Source organism: Ipomoea nil, unplaced genomic scaffold (genome assembly GCF_001879475.1).
Source record: "Ipomoea nil cultivar Tokyo-kokei standard unplaced genomic scaffold, Asagao_1.1 scaffold0193, whole genome shotgun sequence".
Lineage (NCBI taxonomy): Eukaryota > Viridiplantae > Streptophyta > Magnoliopsida > Solanales > Convolvulaceae > Ipomoea > Ipomoea nil.
This window is the reverse complement of record NW_017616621.1, coordinates 497,905-509,776: the sequence shown is the minus strand read 5'-3', so window position 1 is coordinate 509,776 and position 11,872 is coordinate 497,905. Positions and strand designations below refer to the sequence as shown.

At 37.5% G+C, this 11,872-nt stretch overlaps 2 protein-coding genes across 3 annotated transcripts; one reads left to right on the top strand and one right to left on the bottom strand.

The window, feature by feature from the left end:
• Positions 1 to 3,098: 3,098 nt before the first annotated feature.
• LOC109188242 (pentatricopeptide repeat-containing protein At4g11690) lies at positions 3,099 to 7,378 on the bottom strand. Its single transcript, XM_019338835.1, has 2 exons — positions 5,425 to 7,378; positions 3,099 to 3,793 (listed from the first exon to the last, which is right to left on the bottom strand). The coding sequence occupies exon 1, from the start codon at positions 7,376 to 7,378 to the stop codon at positions 5,534 to 5,536; it is 1,845 nt and encodes a 614-aa protein (XP_019194380.1). The 3' UTR covers positions 3,099 to 3,793; positions 5,425 to 5,533.
• Positions 7,379 to 9,134: 1,756 nt separating this feature from the next.
• On the top strand, positions 9,135 to 11,453 carry LOC109188252 (APO protein 1, chloroplastic-like). 2 transcript variants are annotated; one of them, XM_019338852.1, is made up of 4 exons: positions 9,135 to 9,270; positions 9,413 to 9,450; positions 9,541 to 9,890; positions 10,145 to 11,453. In XM_019338852.1, exons 1-4 carry the CDS (start codon positions 9,216 to 9,218, stop codon positions 10,980 to 10,982), a joined length of 1,281 nt encoding a protein of 426 aa, XP_019194397.1. In that variant the 5' UTR covers positions 9,135 to 9,215; the 3' UTR covers positions 10,983 to 11,453. The 2 variants fall into 2 exon arrangements, with proteins under 2 accessions (XP_019194397.1, XP_019194389.1); XM_019338844.1 differs by having other exon boundaries at positions 9,526 to 9,890.
• Positions 11,454 to 11,872: the final 419 nt, after the last annotated feature.

The following is an 11,872-nucleotide window of genomic DNA, read 5'->3' as shown; positions in this document are numbered from 1 at the left end:
CTTGACATTTTCACAAACAGTTTGCAGGACATACATTTTTTTTAATCCAAGTACAGATAAGAATGTATCTCTCTGTTTTCAAAAAAAGAATGTATCTCCCTTCCATTAAAAAAAAAACACTTTCTTTAAGCTTTCGTTTTGTTTAAATCTATCCTATTAATATACATGTATATCCCATTTGCATACAGAGTTGTCATCCCAATGGTATTCTCCCAGCACACTTGCCATGCATCGTTGCAGCCACATATCACCAAATCTTTTCCCACCACCGCCATTAACATGATACTAAGCTAAACTAATGCCAACTTCAGATCTGTCAAAAAAAAAAAAAAAACCACAAACATCCTAGCGAATATATATATAGCCTTCTCCTAAAATTCATCCTCCCACCATCCTCACTGGTGTGTGATAATTGTTGGTGCCGATGCTTCGTTACACGGTCTTAGCAGCATCGCCTCTTCTAGATCGTTAAGATTCATATTCCGACCTCTAAGTCCTCTGCAATATGAGAACCCAATATATATACAGATATGGTTATCTACTTTAATGCGTATAAACAATGCTTTGTAGTTGAAACTCAAAAGACACCTTGAAAATAACATGTGGTCATTACTCCTCATTGGTAATTGTTTTCTAGAGATATAAAAAGACTTATTCATAAATACACTGTGTATCTAGAATCTTCTTCCATTAAGCAGGAACTTTTTATTTTACTCAAAACAACTTTTGTAAGCCAAAACATTTGAGCGGGAATTTTTGGCTCTATTGTGCATCCCAAGGTGTGTGGCTTTTTTATATAGTAAGATATATATATATATATATATATATATATATATATATATATATATATATATATATACACGTGCGGTTGTGCGGTTAGATCTGAGCCGTTGATCAAATCTAGATCAACGGCTCAAATCAATAAAAATTAAAAAAAAAAATGCCTGTCTGGAAGTAAGAAACATAAGCTAAAAATGGCGCACCTTAAGTGTTAGATCTTAAGCACAAACTCACGCACACTAAGTACAAAACCCACGCACATTAAGCACAACCTCACGTACATTAAGCACAAAACCCACGCAATTTAAGTATTAACTCACAGACCTTAAGTTTCAACAACTACTGACATTAAGCACAAACTCACGCACATTAAGTACAAAACCCACACATTAAGCACAACCTCACGCACATTAAGCACAAATTGCACGCACTTTAAGTATTAACTCACAAACCTTAAGTTTCAACAACTACTGACATTAATCACTAAACTCACACACATTAAGCACAAACCCTACACACATTAAGCACAAACTCCACTCACATCAAGAACAAATCTCACACACCTTAAGCACAAAAGCCCACACTTTAAGTTTTAACAACTACTCACATTAAGCACAACCCCACGCACATTAAGCACAAAACTCATGCACCTTACACACAAGACTCACGCATCTTATATACAAAACTCACGCACATTAATCACAGCACCGCTCACCTTAATTTTGACCTAGATGCAAAAATTACAAAATTGTCACCGCATTTTTTTTAAAAAAATTTTGGTAATCCTGGACGTTAATTTAAGCGATATGAATGGCCCAGATTAAACCGCACAACCGTACCTGGGCACCCGAACCTAATTCTATATATATACTAGTGCAAATTTACATCCATTTCTAATGTGAGACAATGGCATGGCTACTTCTAAGCCTTTTCATCTTTATTTTTCAACTTAAATCAGTCTACTTTGAGAATTAATTTTCATTCATCCATTATTCATTTTGAACATACAATATATAATTTCTTCGTCCCAATACGAAGAATCTGAATCCACCTCGACGCGACCTGAATCAAAAATAGACATGCATATATTTGTACTACAAAATAACAACTCAAAATTGCCATTTTAGTCCCCAAAAAAAAAATAAAAAAAATCAATAGTTAGGCTGTGGTATTGCGTGTATTAATAGGCCATATATATAATGAGAAAATTTCCTATAAAAGTGTGGCTGCAGCTTTACTATTGCCCTTGCTTTGCAGACGCTAAAAATGGAGGATTGTCTTTTAGAAAAAGTGAAATCTTGCTTTTGTTGGGCAAGCTTTTTTAAATGTCAGGTTGACGCAGCCATCTTCAAAGATACACGGAGGGCTTCTTTTGGTGCTGTTCTTTTTTACACCACATAGCGCTCCATTGTCGTATGTAGATCATCCCTACCAAGCACAACTTATGGCATTGTCTTGGCTGAAGGCTCGCAGCATAAGCAAGATCTGTCTGGAATCTCACTGCAACAAAATCATATATAGAGGCCATCACCAAAAGCAAGAGAGACTACGGCCCCATGGAGCAGTGTTGTACTTTACTTTTCTCTTTTCACGATTATATATGTCGTTTTACCTCACGTACAGCGAACCAGTTTGCCCACACGCTAACTAGGGGTTCTGGCTCTCAGTCTGTATGTGTTACTTGGAGATTCTCCTCCAGACTATCTTATTTCGTTATTTAACTAATGCAGTCTTTTACCACTTTCAAAAAAAAAAAAAAAGAAGCCATAGCCATTGTATTATCAATGAGAAATGCATTCCACTTCATATTGAATGTTCACAATTTGAATGGTAAACATTTAGTATGTAAATTGTGAACATTTAATATGTAAAATTGTGAACATTCGGTATATAAATTGTATATTTTTAGACTTAGGTTCACCTTGTGAGTCCACGGAATAATTTTCCCATAAATATTAACCCAAATAGTTGTAAAGTTTATTTTTGTTATATAAGAATTTCATTCCTTCCAAATTCATACGTAATGTGAACTTCCCAGTAAATTAAGAATCTCATAACTTGAACAATAGTACTCTCAGGAGGTTCAATCAAAACCATTATCTCCCAACCTAGCTGTACAAAAATCACTTTCCAACTGCATAAAATCCCATTATATATATATGCTATAATCACTCAAGTCATATTCAAATCAACAAATCAATAGAATAAATGATGGTGGTAAATTTTAAATTTTAAAATTAAAATTAAAAAGATTGCATCATTGCATCTGTGATTCACTGATTCATCAACAAACCTGCTACTGTGTCATACAACTGCTCTCAAAGAAAAGCACACATGATGAATCACATAACGGTCGAATACCCGTTAAATATCAATTTCAAAACCCCCTCATCCCCTTAAGTGAAGTCGGGAGTTCAAAACCCCCTCTCGTACGGAAAAACAAATATGACCAGCACTTTGCCTCTTAATTGGGTCGGCCCGGTGCGAACAGAGATTAGTTTGAGTATAGTACGGGCTTAAAGGTGTCTTTTATAGTTAGGCCTACTTAGGACACCTCATGATCTAACAAAGCTTCAAACATTTGGATGAATTATACACCCAATAATTTACCATAGTTATGTTGCTAAGAAAAGATGCAGCAATTTGACTAAAGAACATGGTAGGGAGGAGAACCAACCTTCTCTCCCTGTTCTTCCCTTTCTTCAACTTTTCCTCCTACAGCTTCTTTTTCTTTGCTTCTGCTGTGATCCTGCGTAATTTGAAGGGATTGCAAAGAGAACTTGATTATTTTCTATCTTGCAGCTCGAACTCCCGGTAGACGAAAAAGGACACTGATAAGGGGCTCTTATCGACGGAAATCAAAATGTTGATTGACGCACCACAGCGTTGGACTTTCCACGCCTGCAGAAGTAGGGCATGATGGAGGAGTTGAAAACTCATCCAATGGCTGCCATTCTTCAAACTTTGTGAAAGTAAGCAGCGGTCTAATTGCAGGAACCACTGGAGTTACAACCTGAAACAATACATATCGTCTACACAAGTCAGCCGCGTACTAGCAATAGTGGCTTAGTATCCTTCATTTTATAAATCTAGCACTATAATAAATTGTTCGTCTTCCAACAAGTTTGGGAGGAAAAAATTGCCGCAAGTGCATTTCCCTAGATCTAGTGTGAGATCAAATAGTTTGGGAAGCACTCTAGTGAGAACGGGCACCCAAGAGAGAAATAAAAACTAATCTGAGTTGAACATTTAAAAAGATCAACGGATAAGATGTAATTTAAAAATTAAAAAAAAGCGTAGTGTCATTTTTGTAAATAACTCAAACTTTCAGTGCAAGTTAAATGTGTTAAAAGTGCAAGTAACAGATGCAAGTGTGCAAGTAAAATCGCTTAAACGCAACCATTTATACTTAATAGTGCAAGTAATTTACCTTTTCACATTGGTGCACTTAATAATAACGTTTGGTGCAACTAATGATGACGTTAGATGTATTTAATATTGGTGCTCGGTGTACTTTATATTGTTGCACTTTTAATACATTTTACTTGTACTTAGGTGCATTCTAGGAAACTGTTACTTGCACTTTTAACACAATTTACTTGCATTTCAAAGTTTAAATTATTTACAAAAATACCACCACTTTTTTTAAAAGTGTTTATGATCCATTAGATCTATCCAGATAGACGGTTGCAATGGGTTCCTATTTCTCTCTTGGGCGCGGGTTCTCATTTGATCCGTTTCCTCCATACACACACACACACACACAAAGACAATGAAATTCCATGCCCAAAGCCTGGAGAAACCACCCAAGCGCGAGTCCAAGCTTATTGGAGCTGGGGTATCCCTGGCTCCTCTAACTTTGCAACTTTTGTAGGTGTTGCAGATCAGAATATTCAAGCAAACAACATACAGTTCATTCATTCTTAATTTACAGCTATTAAACCAACAACATAAATACCTTAGCATCTGCTAATGAATGAAAAATCAAAATACCCCAACATCTGACTATAGTTGGGGATGAGAAAACTTCAGAACCTTACCATGTTTTCTCATGTTTCAAAATATTAATAGTTTAGTCAAAGAAAGGAACCCCAAAAGTAATTGTGTAAGCCATACATATACATATTGCTACTGTAAACTATATGCACCAACAGAATGAAATTAGGAAATGCTTTGTATATGGTTCTCGTTATTCATCAGATCAGAAGTGTTACCATATTCTCAACATGCCGCCCTTCTTTTATCCCATATTTTCTTATCATCATTTTATTTTTATTCTCAAATCTCAATCATCATTGGGCTATAATGCGCATGGGCCACTCTGGACACCACCAATATTCAACAACACTAAAAGATTGAATCCAACCAATTAGCTAATCTAACCCATAGCCTTATAAATCCATATATTCTCTCTTATTTGATCAATGTGGGACTCTTAAGACTCTTCTTTTAATAATGAAAACAGTGCGGGCAGATAATTTCAAAGAACAAATATAAAGAAAAGGCCAAACAGCTACACTATGGCAATCTAAATTCTGGAAGAGACAATAGTAAGGAGTGAAAGGATAGATTAAATGATTACTGAGCCTAGTGAAGGAAACCCTTTTAAATTTAAATATGTTGGGATAGGAAAGTAAAACTAACCACTCCCTTTTAAGGCAGCCGTGAATGATGTGCCTGCAAATGAGTTTCCACTTTTCAACTCAAGTTCCTTGACATAGCCCCATGCCTCGCTAGTATTACAGAAATCCCTTCAAAAGCATTCTTCCATATTAATGCTTCTGGCCTGAATAATCATTTCACTTAGAGAACGGGTGGGCTTTAAACCAGACTTTATCATGCTATTTGTAACAACTTCAGCATCATTCCACTTCCCATCATTGCAGAGCACCTCTATTGTCAAATGATAGCTAGCAGCGTTTGGAACCATTCCGTTCTCAACCATCTCTTTGAGCAACCTCAAAGCTCGGTAGGAGCTACCCTCTTTGCAGTACCCATAGATCATCGTATTGTATATAACACTATTGCCTTCCAGCTGTAGTGATCTAAATAGCTTTGAGGCTTCCTTCATATTGCCTTGACTGCACCAACCACGTATCAATACACCATACGTGTGCATATCTGCCACTAACCCCGCTTTATCCATGCAGGAGAGCACTTCGAGTGCTTTCTCCATGTTATTAGATCGAGCAAAGGCGTCGATCAGAATTGTGTATGTCACTTTCGAAGGAGAAATGCCTCTCTCCTCCATCTCGCGAACTAAATCAAGAACTCTCATTGGATTTTCAGCTTTAGAGAAACCTGCGATTAGAGCATTGTAAGTAATTAACGATGGAGCTAAACCGCAAGACTTCAACTGATTGAACAAGCTAAATGCTTTCTCGATCTTCCCAGCTTTGCTATACCCATCGATCAGAATGTTATAAGTAATCAGATTAGGAGTAAACCCATCACTCTTCATCCGACCAACCAATTTCTCTGCATCCATCATTCTTGTCTGCCGACATAACCCTCTAATTAAAGTGTTATAAGTAACAACATTGCATACAACCCCTCCATCACGCATTTCGTCAAACAATTGAAAAGCGGTGTCTATTCGACACTCACTGCAATGAACATTGATCATAGAGCTGTAAGTATGTGTATCAGGGTATGTACCATCAATTTTCATCCTCTCATAAAGCTCAAAACCATCTCTTTCAAGCCCATTCTTGAAAAACCCATTGATCAAAACTGTGTAAGTGTACTGATTAGGAACAAGCCCCAATTCTGACATTCCATGAAACAACTCCTTTGCCTTTTGAATATCACCATTCTTACAACACCCATCTATCAAAGTGGTATATATAACAACATTTGGACACCAACCCATATCTTCCAACTGACCCAAAAACTCAAAACCCCTCTTCAAGTCTCCATTGTCACAGCAACCCTTAATCACAATCCCAAAACTATACACATCCAAACCCAAGCCTTTTCTCTTCGACTCCTCAAAAACCCTCAAAGCTTTCACAAAATTGCCATTCTTTACAAGAAAATCAAGAAGACTGTTCAGAGTGCTTGAATTGGGTACCTTCATATGGTTGAAAAAGAAAATGGCTTGTTCCGGTAACTGAGCCCGCACATGAGCATTGATGATTGTCTCACACAGAGCAGCAGGATGGAAGTGAGTTTGAGCGATCAAATAGTGAAGAAGAGAAGAAACTGTGAAATGTGGGGAGGTAATTTTGCCGGCGAGCAATTGTTGGATGAGAGATTGAGTCTGGGCGAGGCTGTCGAAGGAAAGAAGATGGGAAACGAGGGCAGATACAGATTGGTGAGTGTGTTGGAGTCCTTGTTGGATAGATGATTCGAAGAGTGAGAGAGCTTTGAGCGGTGGTAGTTTCAGCAGTTTGGAGAGGAGAGCAGAAGCTTCGCATTGGCTCATCTTCTTTCCTCTCTTTTTCCCCCCCCCTTTTTTTTTTTTTTTGTTAACTTCAGGCAGAAAAACGACGAAAAGGAGAAGAAGGGTAAATAGTACTTCAGCTTGAGAATCGCCGGAGTTCCAACGAGGTAATTGCTGCCGACGAGTGAAACGTCGCGACGTCAATTCAGTCATAACTCAATTTATTTACAGGCCTAATCACAGGAGGCCCAACTAAACCCCAAATGCATAGGCTTCAATTGTTATATACCTAATAAGGATGACAACGGGGCGGGGAGTATACTCCCTGACCTCATTTCCGTCTCCGTTCCCGGCGGGGAATTGAAATAATTTTCAGTCCTCGTTCTCGCAGAGACGGAAATCTCCATTTCTGATCAACTTATAATTAATGTGTGAAAGTAATGTAATTTTTTAAAATTAAAAAAAAATAAAAGATTGAAATCCATAATCGTTATATTCTGATAATCTAATTAATCCAATATATACACATTCAATATTCACAGTGCATACAATGTAATCATATTCAATATATTTCAAATTTCAATTCATCCAATATATACACACTGTTTGAATAGTTGAATAGTACTAAGTGTATTTTAAATTTTAATTTTAAAATCTAATAAAGCTAATTAACTAAATAACTAATAATCTAATTCCTAATTCGTAATATAATATAATATAATATATATATATATATATATATATATATATATATATATATATATATATATATATATATATATATATATTTTTCGGGGACGGGGCGGGGCGGGGGTGGGGTATCTCCGTCCACGATTCCCGAAATTTTTTCCCATCCCCGTCCCAATCCCCTACGGGGACGGGGCACATTGTCATCCCTAATAGTTATGCTGTGGAACCGTGTTCACCATGCGCATGGTGAACACAGGATAGATCCATAATTTATAAACTGTAGATTCATAATTTCTATACTGTAGATTCATAATTTATATACTGTAGATTATAATTTATGTACTGTAGATTCATAATATCTGTACTGCGAAGACGAAATAATACAATTGTGAAGAGAGAAACGCCGTTAACAAGTGAAAATAAATTTTTTTAAAAATTAGAACGACGTCGTTTTCGTTAAACGAAAATGTTGTGGAACTGTGCCCAACTTGCAAGGTGGGCACGATTCCATAGCATAATTTGCCCGATACTAATGGGTTGTTTGGTTCACGGAATAGGCCTGGAATGGCATAGCATTCCCAGTAATAGGCCTATTCCTCTATTTGGTAACCCCTTGTATTCCCACGAACATTGTTCTCGGGAATGACCTATTCCTATTCCCCTTGCAAGGGGAATAGAGATTCGTGGGGGGCTCCTTGGTATTAGGCTATTCTTGAGTTCTCAGAAATAGGTTAAAGTTTCTATTTCCTATTTTATTCCAATTAAATTAATATATTATTTTACCACCGTCACCATCACCATCACCATCGATACCGCCGCTATCGCCACCGCCACCGCTACCATCGCCATCGCCATTTTTATTTGTTTTCTAAATCTTTATTCTGTTAATTAAATTTATTTTTATTTAACATCAAAATTATAATTAGATAGTAAAAATTATTAATTATAGAAAAGTGAATAAAATAATATAATAATATGTAAGAGTGAAAAAGAGTATGTCTTACAAAAAATGGGAGAAAAGAGGAGAAGAGTCGGAAAGGAAATAAGAGAGATGATTAAAAGGTGAAAAAGAAGAGTTGAACTCACAAAATGAAAAAATAAGGGACGAACCATTATGGAGGTCCTTACTGCAATATATTATATATAGTTGAAGTTATTAAAAATTTTCATAAATTTTATAAACATATGAAAATAGGGATTTTTTATGGAGAGAAAATAAAGAACCATATATATATATATATATATATATATATAATAAATAAAAGCCGTGAAGCGACTACACCCTCACCCTGAGCAATTCACTCCTTCATCGCCGCGGAAGCACCGAAAAATTCATCGAGGACGCGCACAATAGCGGCAAATGCTCCATCGGTTTCCAGCTCTGACTTTCGCTCCCTGGACCCAAACTCTCCGCGGTTCTTACTTCATTTCACCCTTTAAATTTCATTTTAGTTTCGAGATTTTGCTTGGGTTTTATCATTTGATTAAACCATCTTTTACTTTTACTCTTCCTTTTCTTTTTTGGGTTAATCTTATACTCAGTTTCGATATTCTCAGGTTCTTGCTCTGACAAATTCGAATATCTGAAGCCTCAGGTTCCACCAATATCTCTCTCTTTCATGGATAATCCTTAACACTAGTTGATTTGATGGATTAAGTTTGTGTCTTTGTTTGGTTGTTCTAAGTATTATGCTGCAAGAAGAGCTGGGGTTTTCCTTAGTCTTGATAGGACACCTCCCAGTCCCCGAGATGGTAAGACTAAGAAAAATGGAGTTCCTCAAAACGTGGATTTTCCCCCGGTTCAGCCCAAGAACAAGAAGAAGCCATATCCCATACCTCTCAAGAAAATTTTGCAGGCTGCAAGGGCTGATAAAAAGCTCGCACAGAAGGGAGTGGAGAAGCCTCTTCAGCCTCCAAAGAATGGGGTTTTGGTGCCTGAATTACTTCCGGTTGCTTATCAAGTATTAGATGCTTGGAAGATTTTGATTAATGGAGTGGCCCAGCTCCTCCATGTAGTTCCGGTTTATGCTTGTTGGTAAGCTTTGGAAGTCTTAATAAGGCCATGGATTAGACTAGCTAACTGGTGGGATCCAATCTTTTAGTGTGGTTTGGCCTATATTCATTCAATTGTTGTAGGGTAGATCATGGTCCACACAGCTGTAGTTTCGGTTATCTTAGATTATAACAGTAAGAAAGCTCAGAAAGTGTGGCGTTCTTCTGCTTGATGTTGCATAGTGATAGTTATGGTTATGTTAACTGACAGCTTGATTTCTTGTTATCCACCTGCAGTGAATGCTCAGAAGTTCATATTGCTGAGAGGGCTCATGAGATTCAAGATTGTCGTGGGACGAGTGGTCCCAGTCGCAAAGGCTGCCACTCGTGGGTGAAAGGTTCTATCAATGACATACTTATCCCTATTGAGTCGTACCATATGTATGATCCTTTTGGTAAGCGCATTAAGCATGAGACTCGGTTTGATTTTGATAGAATTCCGGCTATTGTAGAACTTTGCATCCAGGCTGGTGTTGAATTACCAGAGTATCCTTCGCGTAGGAGGACTAAACCCGTCCGTATGATTGGTAAGAAAATCATTGACATAGGTGGATATGTTGAGGAGCCTGGTCCCCGTCAGTGTGTGGATATAGGGTCATCAATCGTGGACATCGACACTCATCGTGCTTTTGAAAGGTTCGGCCCTCCTGAAGAATCTGAGGTGCCCGTGATTGCACAGAAGACCATGGAAGCATACGAGAAAGTGAAAAGGGGCGTGACCAAGTTGATGAAGATGTATACTGTGAAAGCTTGTGGGTATTGTTCAGAGATTCATGTCGGCCCCTGGGGTCACAATGTTAAGCTGTGTGGTGCGTTTAAGCACCAATGGAGGGACGGGAAACACGGATGGCAAGATGCAACGGTGGATGAAGTTTTCCCCCCGAATTACGTGTGGCATGTTAGGGACCCCAAAGGGCATCCGCTCAAGAGCACACTCAAGAGGTTCTATGGGAAAGCTCCAGCCGTGGTTGAACTCTGCATGCAGGCTGGTGCTAAAATACCGAAAAGATACGAGCCAATGATGAGACTTGATATTGTCTTACCAGACACCGACGAGGCTTATCTCATCGCCTGAGATTCCTAGTTCTACACAAAGTACATACACCAACCAGGCTTATCTTAGTTGCCCTTCGATAGACGACAACTGTCTAATGCGATCGGTTCATATCCATGTTAGAACCTCTCCAAGTTAGTGGGCAGCTGCAAAATGTGAAGAATATAAGTCTTGAGGGCTTGGAAAAGACAGTAGGTATTGTATAGCAGTTACATAGGGAGGGAAGATGCTAAAACTTGTTTCCCTCAACAAGTACCTGGGACTATAGGTATTGTGGTCTTGATTCAGTGAGAAACTGAAACAACTGCCTGTACTACATAAGCCATTTTGGGACCTTGTTGAAATTTCGAAACATTAGCTTGAACCTCATTTCTAGATTGTCATGGGCAAAAACTTGTTTAGGCTTTTATATAGATACATTGTGTCTCTGTATATTGGCTCTATTTGCTAAAAAAATAGTTAGTCTATCAGTCAATTTTGACTTGTTTGACCCCTATTAACTATTTAATTTTGTTAAACAATCAATATGAGTGTTTGATTAATTAGCTTTTTGTAAGAGTTTATTGTTTCAAAATACTAAAATTCAAAAAACTGCTCAAAACAACTTTTTCGATTAGCTTTTTGAGAAAGTCATTTTGTATGTAATAACTAATAGCTAATTTAACAAACATCTTTCTACAATCAGCTAATGCCATTAACTAGTCAAATTCACTAACCAATTAGCTAACAACTATTTACCAAAACTCTCATTATGTGTCTCTATATATTAGCCTTTTTTTATAACTCAGGTTTTCCAATTTTGCCGGACTATATTTTAAACTCCATTAACCCGTCACATTTTGCCAGACTATATTTTGAACTCCATTAACCCATCACAGAGTCATATGGAGGTAAATCGAACCAATCTAACT

Bases quoted from the DNA above. Each gene is read 5' to 3' on its own strand.
- LOC109188252 (XM_019338844.1), top strand. From the start codon at position 9,216: ATGCTCCATCGGTTTCCAGCTCTGACTTTCGCTCCCTGGACCCAAACT. The intron at 9,271-9,412 runs GTTCTTACTTCA...CGATATTCTCAG, and splicing joins CTGGACCCAAACTCTCCGCG to GTTCTTGCTCTGACAAATTC. The intron at 9,451-9,525 runs GTTCCACCAATA...TTTGTGTCTTTG, and splicing joins TCGAATATCTGAAGCCTCAG to TTTGGTTGTTCTAAGTATTA.
- LOC109188242 (XM_019338835.1), bottom strand. From the start codon at position 7,378: ATGACTGAATTGACGTCGCGACGTTTCACTCGTCGGCAGCAATTACCT.